Source organism: Protopterus annectens, chromosome 7.part0 (assembly GCF_019279795.1).
Source record: "Protopterus annectens isolate FY-2018-M chromosome 7.part0, PAN1.0, whole genome shotgun sequence".
Lineage (NCBI taxonomy): Eukaryota > Metazoa > Chordata > Ceratodontiformes > Protopteridae > Protopterus > Protopterus annectens.
This window is the reverse complement of record NC_056739.1, coordinates 1,526,992,735-1,527,015,673: the sequence shown is the minus strand read 5'-3', so window position 1 is coordinate 1,527,015,673 and position 22,939 is coordinate 1,526,992,735. Positions and strand designations below refer to the sequence as shown.

General features: G+C 41.1%; 1 protein-coding gene across 2 annotated transcripts in view; it reads left to right on the top strand.

Moving 5' to 3' along the window:
- The window catches only part of VGLL4 (vestigial like family member 4), a 1,022,072-nt gene that overhangs the window by 145,721 nt on the left and 853,412 nt on the right, over positions 1 to 22,939 (top strand). For both annotated transcript variants that reach the window (XM_044078063.1, XM_044078064.1), the window contains one exon: positions 14,783 to 14,856. In XM_044078063.1, the coding sequence (XP_043933998.1) occupies positions 14,793 to 14,856 (64 nt within the window). In that variant the 5' untranslated portion in view covers positions 14,783 to 14,792. The remainder of the gene's footprint in view (positions 1 to 14,782; positions 14,857 to 22,939) is intronic.

Here is a 22,939-nt window from a genome sequence, read left to right as displayed (position 1 = left end):
ACTTCTGCGTCACTGCTAGACAGAGGCACAGTAAACTAACCTTAAAAGGGTATAGTCAACTCATTTAAAAGAGTGGCGAAAGCCAAACACACTCTGGCTAGGCTTGTAAATGCCCTAGGGCAGATAGCCTAGTATTAACCTATGAGGATTCTGATGCAGAGGAATCCATTCCATCTGCTTCCCCTCCAGAGGATTTTTCTTTTGGTGACACCCTGTATACTTTGTGAGAATTTCCACTGGGAATGCCAAGATTATCCTCAGTCCAAAAGAGACTCGGGGAATTTTTTAGATTTGCCACAGCATAGACCCTTAGCTATCCCTCCTGTTCTGGATGTTGTGGAGGATGTCTTTATGGAATCCAGTCTAACTCCTGATACATTACCTCCTGCTCCAAGGAAACCAGACAGGTACTGCAGAGTCCCTGACTCTCAGAAGTTTCTTTTCAAAAATCCAACTGCTGACCCAGAGGTCATCAGGGCCTAAAGGCATAAAAGCAACTACTGCTAAGAATCCCACCCCTTCGAACAGGGATTCCCGAGTTTTAGACAGATGGGGTAAAAATGTATACACCTCTGCAGCTCTCGCCATTAGGACATTGAATTGCCAGTTTCACATGCTGAAATACCAGCAACATATTGTGGAACTTATTAAGCAAAAAATATCTACCTTTCCTAACTGTGCAGAAAATAAAGAATTACAGGAGCTTATGCATTCTGCAAGCCAAGTCAGCAAGCATACCTTGCAATGTGGGTTTGACACCTTAGAAGCATCTTGCAGGGCAGCAGTCACAGGTTCTGTAGTTAGAAGGCATGCTTGGCTTAAGAAGCAAACCTTGCCAGACCATGTCAAATCAAAATTACTGGTCCCTCCTTTGAACAAGGACAATCTGTTTGGCACCAAAGCAGAAGAGGTTCTAAAAAAGATGGAAGAAAAAGCTAAGTCTATGCAGACAGTCAAAGATTTTTTGCAAGTGCGGCCTCCAAGATTCAGTAGGCCTTGCCCCTTGAAAGATTGGTCCTTTCCAGCCTCCTCAAGGCCATCTCAAACTAGACCCAGTGGAAACAGACCACTCTGAGATTACAGTCTCAGGGTATGCAGAGATCTAAGTAATGAAGTACCTCCATTTCTAAAACAGAACAACTCCACTCCTCACCTCTACCCAATTGCTTGTATCCCTAGGAGGAAAACTTGCCCACCATGCAAAAAACTGGGCATCCATCACCAAAGACCGATAGGTCCTCAGCATTGTATCCCGGGGTACAGATTTTACTTCCACACACGCCCTGCCAACCCCAAAAGGGTTCCCAGATCTTCCTCCAAACCAGTGGGCAGAGGCACAAAACCAAGTTCAATCCCTACTCTCCATAAGGGCAATTCAGCCTGTTCCTGCAGAACAGATAGGTCAAAGTTTTTATTCCAGACTTTTCCTGGTGCCCAGAAAAGAGGGCACTTGGTGCCCAGTCCTAGATCTTTCCATTCTAAACACCTTCCTGGTGGTACCAAAATTCAAAGTGCTCACCCTTCTGCAGCTTTTTCCTATGCTGTCCAAAGATGCCTGGTTAGCCACCCTAGACCTAAAAGAAGTCTGTGTGCACATCCCTATCAGGGACTCATGCAGGAAATATCTAGATTTCAGGGCAGGATCTATGCATTATCACTTCTCTGCACTTCCCTTTGGCTTATCCACTGCTCCCAGAGTCTTCACAAAATGCCTGGCTCCAGCCATTGCCTATTGCAGACAGAGAAAGATTCTAATATACCCTTACTTGGACGATTGCCTGATACAGGCAGACAGTCAGGAAAAGCTGTTGCAGCACCTGCCACTTGTAAAGGACCTTCTAATCTCCCTGGGGTACACTATCAACGAAAAGAAATCAAAACTAGTCTCCAGTCAAAAGATTGTATTCCTGGGAGCAAGCTTGGACACAGCATCCCAGATGGCATTCCTTATTCCAGAAAAACAAACCTATCTAACAGGCTACTTCGCTCAAATGGCCACCAGAACCCAGCTATCCGCAAGGAAAATCCTGCAGGCTCTAGGGTTCATGTCCTCTTGCATTCTACTAATTCCATATGCCAGACTGCATATGAGGAAACTTCAGTAGTACTTAAAAAGTCTTTGGTGCCAACATTCTCAGGACCTGGAAACTATCATACCTATCCTACCTTGTCTAAGGACAGAGTTTCTTTGGTGGGCAGCAGCATGCAACCGCAACAAGGGACTTCCCTTTACACAACCCCAAGGTGCCCAGATGCATCAGACTATGCCTGGGGGGTACATCTGGATGACAAGTGCATTCAGGGCCACTGGAGCCCAAACCAAATTCATCTGCACATCAAACAAAAAGAGATGCTAGCTATGCAGCACACTCTGACAGCTTTCAGATCCCTACTCTCACCGGGACCCCTGCTAATAAAACTGACAACACCACAGTGATGTGGTACATCAACAAGCAGGGGGGAACCCACTCTTACCCATTCTGCAGGCTTGCAATGACACTGTGGAACACGGCCTTGGCCATGCATATTCATCTGCAAGCTCAATTCCTGCCAGGCAAACAAAACTCTCTGGCAGACGACTTAAGCAGAAATATCCTAGACCCACATGAGTGGCAATTAGACCCCCACACTTTCAGCCTTCTAACCCAGAAATGAGGGACCCCGGAGGTGGACCTTTTTGCTTTCCCCTACAATCACCAGCTCAGCAAATCCTGCACCAGAACACCTCACATCGGGGCCTGGAATGTGTATGCCCTATCCTTCCAGTGGGTAAACCTCTCAATCTATACATTTCCCCCTCTGCCTCTTCTTACAAGAGTATTACTCAAGATAAGACAGGAAAGACCAAGGGCAATCCTGATTGCCCCAGATTGGCCACACCAGCACTGGTACCCACTCCTGCGCAGTCTGTCACCGGATCCCAATCCTCCTCACTCAGCAGGAGGGACAGATCTTGCATACGCAACTAGAAACCCTGAACCTTGCAGCCTGGCTTATTCCTTGAATTCTTCCCCAGTGGCCAGCCTAAGCTAACAGGTGCTGGATGTCATTCTTGAAGCCAGGAGACCCAGTACAAGAAAATCCTATGCTGATAAGTGGAAAATGTATTGTTCCTGGATTCGGTCTAAAGAAGCGGACACAGCACTGCCCTCCTTACCTCGAATCCTGGATTACCTAGCAGATCTACTGCACAGAGGCCTATCCTTCTCTTCCATTAAGATCCATGCCTCTGCCATCTCGGCTCATTGCAACACTGAGCTACTTCTGTTCTCTCACCCTCTCATCAAACAGTTCCTGAGAGGGGCCAACAACTTAAGGCCACCAAGGCCAGCCCCCATCCATGTTTGGGACATTAACTTTGTGCTGGAAAAGCTCATGCTACCCCCCCTTTGAGCCTGCAGTGTCAGCAGAGTTAAAATTCCTCTCTGGGAAAACAGCCTTGCTTCTGGCCATCACTTCAGCTAGAAGAGTGTCTGAGCTACAAGCACTTATGGCTGTGGAACCCTTCATTATTTTTCATGCTGACAGGGTCTCCCTGAGGACTAACCCTACTTTTATGCCTAAAGTGGTGTCCAGTGTGGCTCTCAACCAATCTATCCATTTGCCAACCTTCTTCCCTAATCCTCAAAATAAAGGGGAAGGGATCCTACACTCTCTAGACATGCACAGACAGTTCAGATTCTACCTTGACAGGACTAAGCTCTTCAGGAAATCTGACCAGTTCCTAGTCAGCTTTGCACCGGGGGCAGAAGGCAAGGCCATATTAAAGCAAACCATCTCCAAATGGATAGCACACTGTATCCATTTCTGTTACAAACACCATGGGAAACCACCCCCTCTGGTGGTCAGAATGCATTCCACTAGGGCAACATCAACCTCTACAGCCTTTCTCAGAGGAGTCCCTACCGGGGACATTCCGGAAGCTGCTACTTGGAGTTCTGTTCATACCTTCATGAAGCATTGCCACCTGCCTATCTTTTCCAAATCCAGGGCAGGCTTTGCAACACCAGTCCTGCAGGGTGTACTAGCCAGCGCCAGCTCTTCTTGACTGCCTCCACCAAGCATTGCCACCTGCCTATCTTTTCCAAATCCAGGGCAGGCTTTGCAACACCAGTCCTGCAGGGTGTACTAGCCAGCGCCAGCTCTTCTTGACTGCCTCCACCCATTCCTCAGCTTTGGGAATCGACCCAAGTGTGATGACTGCAACAGTGAAACACGAAGAACATAGTACAGTGGTGTACACTTACCATAAATGTAGATGTTCGAGTGTATTCACTGTTGCAGTCCTGGTTTCCCACCCTCCAACCCCCTTGTCTCGCTCTCTCTCTCCTTCTCTATCTCTATTACTCACCCCTTACAGGGCTATTGGTATTTACTTTTTACTGGCAGTGTTTTCTCCACCATAACTTGGCTCCCTATTTGGGGGGGCTCCTGACATTTGGGGCAAGAAAAACTGATGTAATGGCGTCGGCTGCCTGTTTTTATACCCCTGATAACCTGATGTCAGTCCTGAAGTGACAGCAACTGACGCAGAAATACTAAGTCCCTGGTATTAGGGCCGACTGAGGGCTACCTGCAGGCAGATAACCCAAGTGTGATGACTGCAAAAGTGAATACACTCAAACATCTACATTTATGGTAAGTGTACACAACTGTACTGTAGTGCATTATTGTTCTCTGTCATGAAGTTTTCCTATGACAAAGCATGGCACATATCAGATGTCTGTAGCTAGACATACATTATTACTTATAGAAACTTGTATATGGTTAAGCACATTTAGAGGATCCAAAGTAATGTAACACATTGAATGTGAACTTTTGTTAGTCTATTCTATTGCCATACTCCAGCTGTACAATATGATTATGGACATATGCCTGCCATAAGCAGAATTGCTGTGACTTGTAAATTGTGACAACCAGGGGTTTGACAGCAGGCTGTAATTATGTTGTATAAACCATTTATTTCTAAAAGGCATCTACTTTTGTTTCATGGCCACTCAGAATTTATTGCAGTTTCCTACAGTTATGCTTTAAGCACAGCTTAGGTACTTTTGTGATTGTATATCCTTTGACAGTGCCAAAGGCTATGTCAGTATGACACTTGTGAATCCATTTCAGTGTAATTTGTAGTAAGAAAAAATGTAGAGCAAGGAGTAGACAAAATGATGTGTGACAAAATGGTGTGTGTGTGTGTGTGTGTGTGTGTGTGTGTGTGTGTGTGTGTGTGTGTGTGTGTGTGTGTGTTTGTGAGAGCGTGCGTGTGGACTTTTTATAGCCTTGCGTGTTTTGAATATATAACAGTGTTAATCAGAGACCCAGTCATAATCCCACAAGTTCTTCTTTCATCACTAATATCATATCTCTGTCATTTTGACTGTCAGATTCCACAAAACAAAGGTGAAGACCCTTTTTATTGCAGCTAATAGCAGAGTTTCCGGTCATATAGTCAACACACAGGCTGTCGAGTCCAGCTGCGCAATCTCCACACTATGAAAATTGGAATGTCTAAAACCAACATTACCGACTGTACATACTTGCCCCCCTTCTGGACCCATGTTAGCTCTTATTCCTGGGTCCAGAACAGTAGGAAGTTCCGGGATTCAGTGTTTGTGTCAGGTGTGCCGGTATTTGCAGAAAGGTTGCAGGCACTGGTTGATTCCACTGCCTGTGTGTCGAGATGATGATAGGAAACTTACTAGAGACGTCTTGTAGAATAAAGAAGTTGCAGAGTTCCACGACAGATTTACCTTTTGTTAAACAAAGAGAAGTAAGTGCTGTTGCGATCTACCCAGATCGCTTCTTCAGACTGTATTACAATGTCAGACAATCTAACCAAGCATTTTAAAGCTTTAACTATTAGCACATTGCAGTTAGTCAGTCACAATTACCCAATTAAAGGTATAGGTAGTTTGCATAAAAATTCCTTTCAGTAAAATTTTTTTTTTTTTGTTAAAAACCAGCACTTATTTAGCCATTAGCATTACATTGTATTAAGTTCTAACAACACAAATTATATAGTATTATATGTAAGAATATAAAAAAAAATATATATATATATATATATATATATATATATATATATATGTAAAGATAAATATATATTTATAAAAATTAATGGAGCATGCCTATAAAATGCATGTATATTCATATTGTTATAATAAAACCTTCTAGCAAAGTCTTGACCATCTTGACAGACAAAAATTTAATTATTGAATGTACACTTCAATTGGGAGGAATATAGACCTAGGGCAAGGGCAACATACTGCATAATAAAGCGTGGATATATTTAAATAGAAGGTTTTATTATAACAATATGAATATGCATGCATTTTTATAGGCATGCTGCATTAATTTTTCATAAATATATATTTATCTATATATATATATATATATATATATATATATATATATATATATATAATATTCTTATGTATAATACTATATAATTTGTGTTGTTTTTTAAGATAGTACTTAATACAATGTAATGCTAATGGCTAAATAAGAAGTGTTGGTTTTAAAAAAAAAAATTTTTTTTTACTGAAAGGAATTTTTATGCAAACTACCTATGCCTTTAATTGGGTAATTGTGACTAATTAACTGCAATGTGCTAATAGTTAAAGCTTTAAAATGCTTGGTTAGATAGTCTGACATTGTAATACAGTCTGAAGAAGCGATTTGGGTAGATCGCAAAAACGCTTACTTCTCTTTGTTTAATAAAAGGTAAATCTGTCGTGGAATTCTGCAACTTCTTTATTCTACTCTACAATTTTGGTACTTTGTGTCGTTGTCAGAGTGAACTCAGTCCATTTTCTTTGCATTAGAGTCACTTCTTCTCTTTGTCACTCACTTTTCGGTTTTAAAGTGATATGTCTTTGGGTATAATTTTACCTATTAAAATGCCTTTCAGTTGTTATTGATGTCTAATTTTGTAGATTATTCTTGTTAGTCAAGGGTTTTAACCATTTTGGTAACCTTACCAATTTTCATTTTTTTTTTATTTTTTTTTTTTAAATCGGTCCTAACCTTCAGCATAGATCTCTCCAAGGTCTTTATTGTAAATATATGTTGCTTCCCTTTAAATTAGAAAAAGATCAATCTTTTTCTTTTTGTTATGCTGTTTTTGCCCTGATATCTTGATGGCAATCTATCTTAAATCCCCCATTTTCCCCACTAACTCATTTGCGCCACTTGCTTCCTGTCCTCTGGGACACCTAACAAGGAAGGCAAAGCTTGGGGGTTGTAGATTAAGATGCTGTGGAGACCAAAAGTGTGATAAGAGGCCACGGGACACAGGTAGTCTCTCCTTTGATAATCAAATCACCACAGTAGTCAGGAAATCCTTCTACGTGGCACACCTCATCACAAAAGGTTTCTCATCCAGGAAAAGAGTTAATTGTTCCCCTCTACTCGTCACTCATTAGACCCATTATAGCATACAATGCCCCTTTTGGTATGTACCTCACAAGACATCTACAACAACTGGAAAGGTCACAGAAATACCTCGCAAAGAGGATTACTGGCCTCAAACAGATGCCCTACGCAGACCGTCTCAAAAAATTCCAGCTTTACTCCATCACATATCGCCTACTCAGAGGCGATCTCTGCCTAACTTACAAAGCTATGTCAAACCCAAAGCTGTTGGACATGCTCCACTTAAAGAAATCCCAGTCCCTCCGAGCTACAATAAACAGAACATGCTGGAGGGGTAGATTCCTGTCACAGAGACTTCCCATACTCTGGAGCAAACTACCTATCTATATCAAACAAAGCTCCTCATTAGCACTCTTCAAAAAAAATATTGATGATTGGATGGGAAATAGGAAATTCACCCCGGGGATCACCTCTGTGGCTCTGTTCAACAGGGGCACAGGAAAATAATTTTCTTGGGTGGCGAAAGCCAGGGTACCTTTTTGGCTAGGCTTGTATAGGCCCTAGGGCTGATAGCCTAGTACCTACCTATGAGAGTCGGGAGATGTTTTTATTTTGTTCTTAACATCTGCAGTGGTGACCAACAGGTGTTATGCAGTCTCTTCTATTCTAAGAACTCGCATAGTTGAGCATCACCACACATCTGCTATAAATAGTATGAGTTATGCTGTTCTTGGAAGGCTCACATCCAGATGTCCTGCGTTCTTGCAAGGATAATCCACCTTTACTGTGAATCATCTGGTCCTGCAGCAGCATACATACCAGCTCCTTCCTCCAGATTGGCAAGCAGACATTCCCTCGGCTCCTGTGCCAGCTCTCTTGCTATCTGATTTGCTGCTGAATTGCAGTCTCTTTGAGTCATAGTTAGGGCCTCATCGCAGAACACACTGCCAGTATCACTTTATTAGAAGATCTCCATAGTTGGATGTTTCTTTGTTTGCATAGATACCTGTATTAAGGTGTCGGGGTTATTGTATCACCTGATCAGCTGAATGATTGATTCGGTCTGATTAACCATATTATTAAAAATGGTTACTTCTGAAAAGAGAATTGGTTATTTTGCAAGCAGATTTACATTTGTCTCTGTCCTTTATTAACAAAAGTAAGGAAGCAGTTTTTTTTTCTTTCTTTTTCTTTCTCTTAGCTGGTGAGTTCTCTAATAGGTTCAAAGGTGTGTACTAGGCTAATGACCCTGAAGCCTTTATAAGCCTAGCCCAAAGGATTCCCTGGCATTGTGCCACCCAACGCAAGTTCCCAGTCCCCCTATCAAGCAAGGCCACTGAAGTGATCCCGGGGTGAATTTTCTATTTCCCATCCACTCGTCAAGATTTCTCTTGAAGAGGGCCAGTGAGGGTGGTCTGCTTGACATGTATAGGAAGTCTATTCCAGAGCATGGGCAGTCACTGGGTTATGAACCTGTCCCCTCCAGCATGTTTTGTTTATTGAGGTAATGAGGTTGAGATCTCCGGAGCATGTGGCACGGAGGGGTTGGGATTTCTTTAGATGTAGCCTGTATAACAGTGATGGGTTGGACATGGCTTTGTAGGTCAAGCAGATATCACCTCTAAGTAGATAATATGAGACAGAGTATAACTTTTTTGAGTCTGTCGGTATAGGGCATGTGTTTTAAGTCCCAAGATCCTCTTAGTGAGGTATTTTTGTCATCCCCTTATTATAATTTTGAGTTTCAAAACTATGGAAACCGTGAATGTTGACCATCCTTGTGCTCTTTTAACATTCTTTTTTGCTGGGGGTGAGCCCTCCTCCCCTCCATATCCCCATACTCCCTGAATTTATACATACCAATTCCGAGATTGCCATGCGTCTGTGAAAAGGTGAGAAACTGTAGTCTCAGACTTAATATATGTATTATTGCTAGATTTAATAGCTGCATGTCTGCATGTTCACTTACTGTTTTTTTGTTATTCAGCGACTCGCACTACATGAGTCTTGGAACAGCGCACAGTTTCCTCATTAATCACTTTTGATGTATGTTCTCTTTTTTTTTTTTTTTACTTCCCCATACATATTGGCCATCTGAACCAGTGCCATATCTCTACTCCTGCTTTCTGTTAACAGGCTTGACTGTGTTGTGGTCTTTAGAGGAGCCTTCATCTTCTCAGCACTTAAGCCATACCATTCCTGTCCTGTGCATTTTCTGTTGGTTCTCAAGAGGTGGGCAATGCAGTATGTGATGCAGGGGCTCTAACTTGCTTCCTTGAGGCATGTAACCTCTCAAGAAGTGCTGCCTCCTTTATAAGTAGATGTCTTTGACATTTGTGTGGTCTCTAGCAAAGGCTGTGATGGGATTGATGTCCCTATACAGTCTCAAACATTTCTTGGAGGGGAAAAGAAAGCAAAGCTTCATCATTCCTCTCCTTTCTTAGCTTGCTGCTGTTGCAACTGAACTGGTAAGGGAGTCCAGGTGTTTTTTGGTCATATTCAGGCTTCCAAAATTGTATGCCACAGAGAAAACTCCATATTAGCACTGAAACTAACTGCAGAATCACACACCACACAGACTGCCCTTTCGCAGTTTGGTTAATTTAATGCAGGTAGCTTGTCCCCACTCGGAGTGGGGGTATGGGCTATACGAATGCCCTCATTGCTAGAACGCTAGTAAAGGAAAAAGCACTTCTCATGGTTGCAGGTATGATGCTCCTTCTGACCGCTCTCATCCCCTGTGCTGGAGAAGTTACCTAGTACATGATGGTCGGTAAACAGGACAGCAAAAGTACTTAGAAAAAAGTGAATATTAATATTTAGTGCATTAATATTATGTTCAGTATTCCAATATCCTCTCCTTACAGGGTAATAACTGGGGGAGCTTCTAAATGAGGACTTGGTATCAAAGGCCCAAATATGGGAAGACAGTGAATTCCACATGACTGGGCCAAGTAAGAAAATAAACAAAGACCTAATAACTTGAAGTAGCTCTGTACAGTCACTAAAAACTTATCTCCAGCAGATTGGAGATGAAGTGTTAGGAATCTAGCGTACAAATGGCTCTTTTTGGTAGGTAAAACTGTAATTGTGCCGGGCTTTAAAAGTAAGAACCAAGGTTTTAAAAACTGATTGGCCTGTAATGGTCAGCCAGTGAAATACACCCACAAGACTGAAGTAATATAACAATTTATATAAGTATTCTTGTAGTAGAATTTCACAAGTTGAAGTCTGTCCAGGTTGGTCACTGAGAATCCAAAGTGCAGAGTATTGCAGTAATCAAGGTGGAGGGAGGGTGGCCTTACAAACACAAGGTGCAGGGTTTGAGTCTCACAAGGAATAATTGGCTAGGCTTAAAATGGCTCACAAGGGCAGTTAGCTTAGTACTAATCTATGAACCTATGAAGCCATTGCATGATTCCAGGTTTCCAAGCAAGGTATAGGTAGCAGATACTTTTTTTTTTTTTTTCTGAAAATATTCCTTTGTTCAAACAGTCAGATTTCTTAACCATTGACACCTGGTCCTAAATAATTAATTGGTTTTGTATGTGGATTGTGTCTGTGTCACATGAGTTTTAGTTTGAATGGTATTAATTAAGTTATGCTTGAACTTTTTAGTCACTTACCACACTGAAGAAGGGCTCTTGCCTGAAAGCTTTGTGTTCTTTTACTGTATTCAATGAATAAACTGTTGAAGTCTGCCGTTTCCAGATCTGGAATTTTTTGTTCTTTGGATTGTTTTTGTTCTGCAGTAGCGGTTCACCTTTGTTCCGCAGTAGCGGTTCACCTTAGTGTTGGTCATATTTTGTTTGTTCTTAAAGTTGCTAGAATAACAGGATTTGTGTTATCATGCATTTTCTGAAGGATATGAAGTCTGAAACATAAATGCATGCCATTTATTGACGTCAGTCCTCAATGATTTGCCAGAAAACCACACATTTTATGAGAATAGACCAAAAAAATACCGAGCCAAAAATATGGACATTCTGTGAAAATCTGGACAGTTGAGAGCTATGTAATGACTTCTTCAGGAACATTCCAAGAATGCAGTCATGATGAAAATTCCAGCCTATTATCTGTACAGGATATCCGTTGGAAGAAGTAAGGGACCTCTGAAGGCCAAGAAATGATTTGCAGGGGTATAGCCTCCATCATAGGTATTTTTGGTTTGTAATGTCTGATTACACCATTTTAACGCAGAATTTGAGAAGTCATCTAAATATCTAACTCAGACATATTCTATTCCTGAGAGGACAGTCAAGACACAGATGAATATCAATCAGGATAGCAAGGATGTTGTAGTTTCCTACTCATGAATTGTCTGAGTGAAAAAGTGTATATGTCATGAAAATAGCAGTATTGATACTAAATCCTGCAGAACATGCACATGTTGGGCCAAGTCTGCCTTCTTCTACCTACAGTGCGCAGCTTGACATAAACCTTTCCTAAGGAGGGATCATGAACATAGAGTTTGAATAGACCTTTGTTGAAGTGCTTAGTACTTGAGGTGAGGACCACAACCTGGAGCCAAAAGTTGACCATTGCTTGTTGCAGCTGTAAACTTAGGACCTGCTGATGCACATGAATGGTCAGGGAAGCGAATAATCTAAAGAAGCAGTCTGTACAATGGAAGTGGATTGATGGGAGGGTTCTACAGCTTTGACCAGAAAAGAATGACAGAACAGAAATTCAGAGGTCAGTCACCAGGTTAATGAGTTGGGTGTGGGAGGAGTTTGAAGAAGGCACAGCAAACTACTTTGCCAGAACCGGTCTGAGGTCAACTGAAAAGTGGATAGTAGCTTGAGAGAATAAGGGATATTGCCTAGACTTTTTTTAGCAAGAGTAGAGGGGACATTTGTGAGAGGTGGAAGGGATACTGTAACAATCTCCTTCTGTGGGCAAGCATTCCTTTGATGAGGCATTGCTGCAAGTTGGTGTGGACAATGTGGCAACAAAGCATTTTCATTTTGGCAAGGCTTTGGGAGTGGATGAGATCTGTCAGGAACTATGGGTGTTGCTGGTGTGTTGTGGTTAACATGTCTTTCCAGTTTTACCTGGGATGATGAACACAGTAGCCCTGGACTGGCAAACTGAACCTCATTTAAGAAAGAAGGACAGGAGGGTGTATTCAGTTGTAGTATGGTTGTTTTCTTCTGCAACTTTGGAAAAGCCTAAACTAGGCTGCTGGAAAAGTGATTTCATTCAGTAGGTAAGCCTCTGTTTAAAATGAAATGGATCAGATTCCATCCTTTCTTTAGACCAGTGGATCATTTTTATTTCCTCAGTATCATAGCCAAGTGGGTCTGCCAGTGTTTATTTGGAGAAGTAATCTGGTTATGTAACCCTGTCTTTTGAGAGGTGCTATAAAGGTACAGGGTCACAGGGCTGCTACAGAGTGCCTTTCACCTCTGCATATTTGCTTATTTAAAAATTGTACCCACATTCATTACATTAAGCAGAACAAAATTCACATATGACTTCATCAAAGGTGGGTCTTGTTTTTCCTCCTGTTTGCGATTTTACAGCTGTGGTATCACAGTACAGCTAAGATTTGAAAAACAACCATTTTAGAGACGTGCGAGCTGCACTTCTATTGTTTGCAGATAAAGCTGTCCCCTTTGCCCCAAGTTACTGTGATATGCAGGGATTACAGTGGTTAATGATAGAATGTGAAATGGTTGGGATAAAAATCAGCACCTTCAAACTGGAAGTCTGGGATCTATGCCAGAAAAAAGTAGACTTCTGTCCAGGGATGAGGAAGTAGCTGCCACTTCTGGTGGAGGAATTTAGATATTTTGGTTTATTGCTAACAGATGATGTCAGGGAAGATTGGGAGATTGATTAACTGATGGCTGAAGTGACAACAGTATTGCTTTCATTCTGCTGGACTGTGGTGAAAATTGTGTCCTAGGATGGTTCTCTCAGTTTTCTGATCAGTCTCTGTCCCCATCCTTGTCTGTCATCAGGATCATTGGATAGTAATGGAACTAATGAGATCATGGATGGGAGGTTGGTATAATGGTTAAGGTGTTTATCTTACAGACCCAAGGTGCAGGGTTTGATTCTCACATGGGGTAATTGGCTAGGCTTCAAATGGCCCACAAGGGCAGCTAACTTGGTGCTAATCTATGAACCTATGGATAGGAAACTATAGAAGTGAATTTCATTTACATTGCAGCTGCGCTCACTCTCAACAATAGATTGAGAAACTCTGCAGTGTGGGAGAATCTCTGCGATAAGTCAGTGCTCCGTGATCACCTCTCACAAGAAGTATACAAGGTGTAGCCTAGTGGAAGAAGGTCATGGTGCAAATCTAGGGCACACCATACCTCTCAATTTGTCTGCCACTCCATATGGATCCCTCAGTATGAGCAGGGATCTCTTTCTGTAGATAGATAAGTCTTATCTGGTCAGTTTACTTTGTTATGATTACAATTCCCACTAAGACAAGTAATTTAGAAAAACGATGGATGGGAAGTACAGACTGGATGCGGAGTGAATGTCAGGAATGAGTAGGTATAACCTATTGAGGAAGGTGATGGAAACATACTGAAATAATAGACAGGATTACAGGTCTCATCAGAATGCTAGTGACAGCATATAAGTTTACTGTGAAAGTATTTGCTGAAACTTGTAAAGCATATTTAAATGAAAAAATATGCAAAGGTAAACAAATGAAATATGGAGGAAATTTTATCTGAAAATGAAACCAAACACATCCTTCACAAATATGAGGGTATCTTCATTTTCCATAAAATTGAAATTTAATATAGCAGATACAGCATTTTTGGGGGTAGACAATGAAACTGCAGAAACGTGTACAACTCCTATCTCTACTGTGCCTGTCCACCTTGGAACACTTATGTGGGCATCCAAGTCTCCTTTCACTGCTGTGGCCCCGTCCCTGATAATTTGCAGTGAGTAAGCACTTATCCTGTACCAGACAATTGATTATTGAATGTTAATCATCTGGTTATGATTACAGTGATTAGACAAGTGCTGTGCCACTTTCTGGTAAGCTGTGTATGTGGACAACAGAAGAACAAAAAAGAACATCAGTAGTTTGAAAGACCAGGAAGATGAGCATTCCTTATCAGGAGTCTGTTCAGCAATTTCCTTTTTAGCAGCTGCATGTAAACCTCTAACTTTACAATTCATAAAACAGTAATGGTTTGAGGGCCTAATAGTTGTTTAGAAAAAAAGTATAATTAGTAATTGAATGCATATTTCTGGGGAATGGATTTTCATCAAGTTTTAAGGTCTGCATGAAATAACTAAAAGTTATATAACTTTAGTGATTTGAGAAACTGTTTGCAGTACTTTGTTTTATTCTTTCAAATGCTGTTCAAGTTAGGCTAAAAAAGTTACATTTGGCAGATCATATTCACATTACGCTTTCTTTTTCTTGTAGGTTCTTGCCAATGATGGAGACCCCACTTGATGTTTTGTCGAGAGCAGCATCTTTGGTACATGCTGATGAAAAACGTAAGTCTAACGCTTAGGCAATGAAAATCCGCAAGGCAGTTGGGCACAGTTTGGCTTATTTGTATTGAAAAGTTGTTGGAACACATTATAAGGCTGTACTTAGTGACACTGTAACAGTACTAGACAAATATAAATGCAGTAGATATAAAACATGTTTGCATTGTACCATGTATGAATTGTTGGTTTTAACAATAATTCTTTGGGACGTGTCAGCTACAAGTCGTAGAGATTTGAAATAATATTTTTTGCCTTGATGTATAAATTCAAGCTGTTTTGTTACAGTGAAACCTTTCTTTAGCCTGATTTCAGATTGCTTCAGGAAACATTTCTTCCCTTGTGAACTGGGGACACATCTTGTATCCCACTGCAGTGTACTTGTACCACAGATTTCTGTTCAATGATATCCTTCTGCCTTTGGTTTCCTACAGAGGCTGTTAAATTGTTTTTGTTTTGAAGCTAAAGTAAAACACGCCTCACCTATGTTCTAACCTCGGAGATTCCTTCCTGATTATGTTTACCCCAGTTTCTGCGTTAATGTGATGAGTTTTGTGTCACCTGCAGAGATGTATTTCACTTTGTTCCCAGAAGTGTCATTGATGCAGAGAAAAAGGAGAATTATACTAAAGCCTAAACCTGGCATTATGTCTAGCTAATTTTAATCCGATATACTGGCAACGTTTCTAAAGCTGACTGATTTTTGTATTATTTGTCCTTCTCTCCACCTGAATACAATCTTTCCTTTAATAGCCTCATCTTCTTCAAAAAAAAAAAAGAACTCCAGAAACATTCAACCAATCGAAAATGAAATCTGTATATTCATCACTCTAGCCCCAAAACAAAAACACCAATGCAAAACATTACAGAAGGCAAAATGGCTGCCGGTCAAATCCAGACACAAATTCCTCTTTGACTGTCAGCTATATAAAACTTCTGTAAATTCAAACTTTCTCACCACTTACATCCATCCTCTGTCACAGCATCTCTTCTCCCACCCTGCAAATCCCCAACACCAAACTTCACTGCATAGGTCATACTTTCTCAATTCTTGACCCCAAACTTTGGGAATCTCTCCTCTTGCATTCTCCTACTCACTTTTCTGACTTCAGCGTAAAGTATACCTCAGAGAAGTAAACAAATGCTAATGCCTCATCTCTGACATCACATAATCCCTTTCCTGATTTCCTCCTCTTCCAACTCTATAAATGTATTGTCTATCCTGCTACATACCCACTGATTGAGATCCTAAAGCTGTCTTCGTGTATATGTTATATATAGTAATTTAGTTATAATTCTTATCCAGAATATACCATTTTACCCTAAACTATTTTTCTGCTGCATTGTTTTTACCATTTCTTACTTCACCTTTCTTTATATTATATTACTCTTTGCTCTTTTACTGTGTATTCTGGGATGAGACTGGAACTGGTCAGCTGTGATCAGTGTTCTACCCAGTTAACACTTTTAAATAAGTAAATAGTTTAGTTGGCTAGATAGCTGCAACAAGTTAAGGGCTTGAAGTGAAAGATGAGTGATGCATTCAGTTAATATGGGTAACTGCAAACTTTGCAGTTTTATTTTATGATTGCTTCTGACTGGTTGGCTAAGTGGACTAGTCAGGAAAAACTGATGAGGCATATAGGAGACTAGGTAAAACATATGTGTAAGCTATCGCTATCATATTGCGTGTATGTTCTGTTAGGGAAGGTTTTATAAGGAAGCCATTTTTGGTAATTTTTCTTGTACTGTGTGTTGGATATGCTGATGGGATTATAAACAGTGGTCAGTTATTATTCCCAGTAAATTTGTATTTTGTACTAGCTTGGTTATTGACTGATAGTATTGTTAAGTTGTAGTAGTTAGATTGTTGGTATTTCCCTGTAGATATCTCAGACGTCTTTTGAAAAATGTATGCTTTGATAAACAAATGAAACATTTTGCTTTTTCATACACATTTTTAATGGTTGACAAGGTCATTGTTCCTTTACTTATTTCTTATTGCTTGCAGCACTGAATATTTATAGTAAAATCATGTCTGAGTACAAATATTATGCTAAGAAATGGCACTGGCCGCTTGTGATTTTGATTGAGTGACAAAGCCTTAATTGTTTTGGTTACAGTAATTTTCTTTTTCAGTCTTCCAAAGAAGTTTTTTTCTAAATGAATGCAAAGAATTCCTTTTTAAGCAAAGAAAACCTAAACAAATTTTTCTTTAGTGGTCTTTTCATACATTTCTTGTACACTAACATTAATACTCACTGATATGGTTTTGTTGAAGAAGGCGTTGTAATTACAGTAATTTGTGAAATAGAATTTTGCTAGTTTACTTCTTTGTTACCTTGTAGAATTGCAGAATTCTGTGCTGTTCAGCAAATGTATTTAGTAAGTATCAGTAATGGTTGAGATAATAGAGCCAACTTTACTGCTGAAATAAAAGCTGTGTGCACCTTCAAAACCAGCCCAGTTCCCACTTTTCTAATGCAGTGTTACATGTCCTGTAGCAACACCTTCCCTGGGGAAGGTGGGGCTTGGAACAGCTGCAAGTTTTGATATGCTTTCTTATTTCAGTCCACACCCAGTGCCTGTGGTGGTATCTAGTGTTCTGCCAAGAGAGCGATGAAGTCTTGCACGATGCTGTAAGCTCTGCGTTGTCTTCTAAGGTTAACAGTAGTAAAATGATTACTATTCTGCATGCACACACACAAAACTTTCTTGTCGCTTTCTGCCGTTTGTTTCCCAGATGCATCTGCTGTGGCAGGTTTTTGACTTACTGGCAGGCATGACAGAATGTGCCTTTTTGATGTGTTTTATTAAGTGCATTACGTTATGTCCCATTACAGTTTTAATTAAAAGTTTGTTTGTATGGCAGCAGTTGCTGTAACCCTCTTGTCCACAGAATACTGATTTTTATGCAGTGTGGCACAACTGATGAAAGAGTGGCTGTTGCATGCCAATTATTGCAAGAAAGATAAATTTATGCAAAACCCGAATAACCTAGTGACTGTTCACTGCTGATCTTGAACATCTAAATTCTGTAGTTTCTTTTTTTTTCATTGCAGGAAAATATTTATTCTTTTAAAACCCTTTGAAAGCAGTCTGGGACATTTTAGCAGATGGTTTGCTGGTACTGTTGTAACTTGCAGAGTCAGTGAGAATGTGAAATGAAGCCTTGGCCTCTTTTATTGTTAGCTTATCAGCTATTTTCAAGGTCCTTTATTCCTGTTGGGAAGAGAGGCAATAAAATGATGTAATCACAGACCAATCACAATGCTTTTCTGAGATGTATCAGTGGAGTTTTCAAAATACATTTAAAGTATCCAGACCAGACTCAGTCCTCACAGCTGTCTCATTGAGTGCCCGCTGGATTGCACTTGAAGTTGATAGGATTTGCCTTTTAACTACATAACTCTTCATTTCACTGGAAACCGTATCTGTTTAGGACTGCATTATGTGTAAACATGATATGGTGGTACTGTCATCTCTAGGAGCAGTGCAGAACTGGAATGAATGTCATGGTTTTTACTAGCTACTGTTGACCATTCATCATGCAAAGTTCTTCTGTAAGACTGGATCTGTGAATCCTTAATCAGTAGGAAAGACAGCAAGACATAATTTGTTCACGGCCCATTAAGGCCATTACTCTTGTTTCCAGTTAAGTTATAAAAACATGTCTTCCGTGTTACGCACTCCCTCTCTCTTTTCCTTGTCACTTGTTATAATGTTCTTTGTTAAGCACCTCAGCAGTGGCTCAAGTTTCTTAACAACCCTGGATCATGTTTGTTTGTAAAGCTCCACCCCTTACAACAAAAAAGGATTCATTTTCGTAGAACATAATTCTTTTCTCTCCTCACCTTTTCAAGACATGCATTATTAGTGCACGTTTCCTACAACAGGCTCAAAGAAAAACATTTAGCTGGATTTAGTGTAACATAGCAGAAATGCCATGTGTCAGACTTAATTTAGTTATTTTATAAAACATTTATAATCACTGGTACAAAAACAGAAGTAATAGGAAATTAATTATTTCATAGTTATCTGATATTTAATTGCTTCCAATGAATACAGAAGGGTACACATCGAACAGAGCAGTCTGTGAAGGCATAGGGCAGTAAATCTCAAATGCTGCTGAAACAGTCTTGAACACCTTATTGTACATTGTTACCTTACAGCATGGTAGAAGCAAGTTGGCTGGAGTTCTAGGGTTCAGTCCTGGGTACTAGTCACTGTCTGTATGGAATTTGTGTTTTGCCCCCATATGAGGCATGAAGTTTTCTCTGAATACTGTGTTTAAAATTAGCCTTGTAGCCCAGATCATGGCTGAAAATAGTCCATGGACTGATTTAATTGGTAAACAGTAAATAATCCTTCTTTCTTCTCCTTTAAGCTAAGGCTGTTAAGGGTCACCACAGTGGATCATCAGTCCGCAGAACAATTGGCAGTAGAGTTTTACAGTATTGAGTTGCCAGCCCAGCACCCAACCTTCCACTGAAGGAGACACACACACACGCCAATTTAGAATGTCCAATCCACCTAGCTGCATGTTTGGGAATGTGGGAGGAAACCCATGCAAACATAAGGAGGATGTGCAGACTCCACACAGAAGGCACCCCAGCTGAGAATTGAATCGGAGAACCATAGTCCACTGATTAAACATGATGTAGTGCTCCTGATCCAGTCGCACAGTTTTCATGTTATCTCCTAACCCTTAGAAATCACATCTAATTAGTATTTTCTTTTCCTCATTAAATAATTTTCACTTTTCACTGAATGTTTCTGGTACTATACTTTTTTTTATCTTTGGAAGTATCTTTATTTTTTTAAATTTTACATAATAAACACAAGCATTTTGACAAGTTACCTGTGAGAGATGATTAACAAATCGACGGTGGGTGTGGAGAGGTGTGTGCAGTCCTGCCACAAGGCCTCTGCCTAGTACTGCAGCTGTTGTAGTTTGGGAGTCAGTGCATGTTAGCCACTGCGGAGCTCACAAGCACTCTAGATGGACAACACTAATAAGTGGAAACACAGTATGTACTTCATTCAGTAGGGCATTGCAGTGTGCTTTCCAACCAATGGGCGAGTACTGGGAAAAGCTAAAATACTTCCTAACTTTCAATGGATGATGACTGTGATCTCTTATCTCTCTCTCCCCTCATGTGGTGCTCAAGAGTGCTGGAGGTTTGGAGGAATGAATGTACCTATAATGAATGGGGAATGTTGCTAGTCACTAGGGTCTGGGAAACAAAAAAATATTTATATGTATTATGTGTTCGTTTATATCGGTGTTCATAAGGTAGCCAGACTAATGTTTGCTTCTTTTGTATAATTTCAAATGACTAGGTGTTCATTTTCATCCTGTAGTAAAGTTCAAACAGCTTATTAATGGCATCTTATGACAACTCAGATGCAAACTAGGCATGCCGTACTGTGGTCATTGCTTTGTGGTGCCACATTCTGTCTGGGGTATGTCCATGTTCCTCCTACCCAAATTATTATACTGCTCCTCTTTTTTCATAAACCGAAGTTATCCTTTCAAATTCAAGCTCACTCCAGTAAATCTAGAGCCTCAAAATCTGCCTCTGTTCATTCTGCCAAAGCACATCACCATCTTAAGAGGCTGATAACAAACTTATCACCGATGTTCTTCATTCCACATTGCTGCAGTCCTAACTATTGGGTAGTCCGCTGTCCAGTCGGCCCGAATACCAAAGTATATGGCTGACGTCGGTCAGAGCGCATTAGACTGACGTCAGTACGTCAGGGTACTAATGCGCATGACCGACGTCATATCCTCAGTCTTTTTTGCCGCATGGTCCGATGCAGAAGCAATTTTGCGAGTGCAGGTTGGCGTTCTGAAAGTTTCTGAAGCCAGAGTTTCAGACCGAATCAAAGTTGGCTAAGTACCCCGTTGGGGAATATTTTGGTTTTTTCTTTCCCCAGTATTTAACCGATGTCAGAAAAAGTGAATAACTGTATTTCTTGTGGGAAACAGATACCTCATAGGGATTACCATACTTTGTGTATACCTTGTTTAGGGCCTGAGCACGACGTTGTTGGATGCCGCTCTTGTGCTAGATTTAACAAACGCACTATTAAGAGAAGGTTAGACTGTGCCAGGTTAGTGTTTGGGAAGCGTTGTAATTATAAAATGCCGTCGGATGCTCCGGCCGCTTCGACTAAAAGCGCAAGGACAAAACAGCAAAGCCTAGAGTGGAAGAACCGACAGTTCCAGGCGCCGGTTCTTTAGAGGGCTCAGTGGAGCCGGAGGTTTTGCCAGGTGTTTCTTTGGAGTCTCAGGGAGAGACTTTACTGTTACAGGATGTATCCTCTCAGGAAGTAGGCCAGGCTGAGGGGCTTCTCAGGTGGCTGTTCTTCCCTCTCTTCCTAAGGTGGTCAGAGCCTCCCCTTCTGTTTCCAAGGCTACTTTGAGGGGCAGGCCGAGTTTTGCTTCAGGGGGTTTCTCCTAGTGCTTCAGGGTCTTTGCCTAAGAAACATATGCTTAAAATGGCAGAGGATTTGATTACTATGATAAGGGGTTCTATGCCCCCTCCTGATAAGAGGCCTAGGGTGGAACCTGAGTTTGAGAGTTTTGAGCAATGCTCGGAGGCTTCTGAGTCTTCGGCTGAAGACTTGCAGGAGTACCCTCCTTATTCTGATTCTGATGTGGATGATTCTACTCCTTCAGCTTCCCTCCTGAGGATTTTTCATTTTCAGAGACTCTGCATTCCATGAGGGAGCATTTTAAATGGGAAGGTCAAGATTTCTCTGATTCCAGGAAAAGGCTTAGGGAATTCTTGTTTTTACCCCAGCATAGGCCTTTAGCTATACCTCCTGTTTTGAATGTGGTGGAAGATGTTTTTGCAGAGGCTTCCTTAAATCCTGATTCTTTGCCTCCTGCCCCAGTTAAACCGGATAGGTATTATAGGGTGCCTGAAGCTCATAAGTATCTTTTTAAGAGTCCTAGGGCAGACCCGGAGACTGTCTCTCAGGGGCCTAAAGGTGTAAAGGCCTCAGTTGTTAAAAATCCTGTCCCTCCTGATAAAGAGGCAAGGGCTTTGGATAGATGGGGAAAGAAAGTGTATACTTCTTCCACTTTAGCCATGAGGGCGTTGAATTGTCAGTTTCACATGTTAAAATATCAGAATTATCTTCTTTCACAGTTGCAATCTAAGGTGGATGCTCTGGCGGAAGGTATTGAGTGTAAAGAGTTGCAGGATTTAGTTCATGTGTCTGAACAGGTGGGTAAATATTCCTTGCAATGTGGTTTTGATGCTGTGCAGGCCTCCTCCAGGGTGGCTGCCACTGCTTCTGTTCTTCGTAGGCACGCCTGGTTGAGAGATCAGAATTTAGCTGAGCATGTTAAGACACGGATTTTGGATGCTCCCTTGCAGTCTGATGTGTTGTTTGGTTCGCCTGTAGAAGCAGTTTTGAAGAAAATGGAGGACAAGGCTAAGTCTATGCAAACTGTTAAAGATTTCTTGCAGGTGCAGCCTCCGAAGTTTAGTAGAAATTGGCCTGCTAAGGGATGGACTTATCCTGCTTATGATTCCCAGTCTAGGGGTAGGTCTAGACGTGGTAGGGGCAGAGCTCAGGGTTCTTTTAGGCCTAGAACAGGGAGTTCCCCTGCTCAGACTTCTGGTGAGGGCAGGGGTCAGTCCTTTCGTAAGCAGACCCAATGACCTGCCTTTTCAGCTGCCAGTTCATTCTCGCCTGGCAGCACCGTTGGGAGGAAGACTGTCTCTTTTCAAAGAAAATTGGGATTTAATTACCCAAGACAGATGGGTTCTGGATATCATTCACCACGGTTACAGGTTTTATTTCCATACCTTGCCTCCTTTCAAAGGCATGCCAGACATTCCTCCTCTACAAAGACAAGAGGCTCACAAGCAAATTTCTCAGTTACTCCAAATAGGGGCCATTCAGCCGGTTCCTGTGCCAGAAAGGGGCCTAGGATTTTATTCTCGCCTGTTCCTAGTACCAAAGAAGGGGAACACGTGGAGACCAATTTTGGATTTATCTATCCTCAACACTTATCTGGACATTCCCAAGTTCAAAATGTTGACGTTACAACAGCTTTTACCTCTGC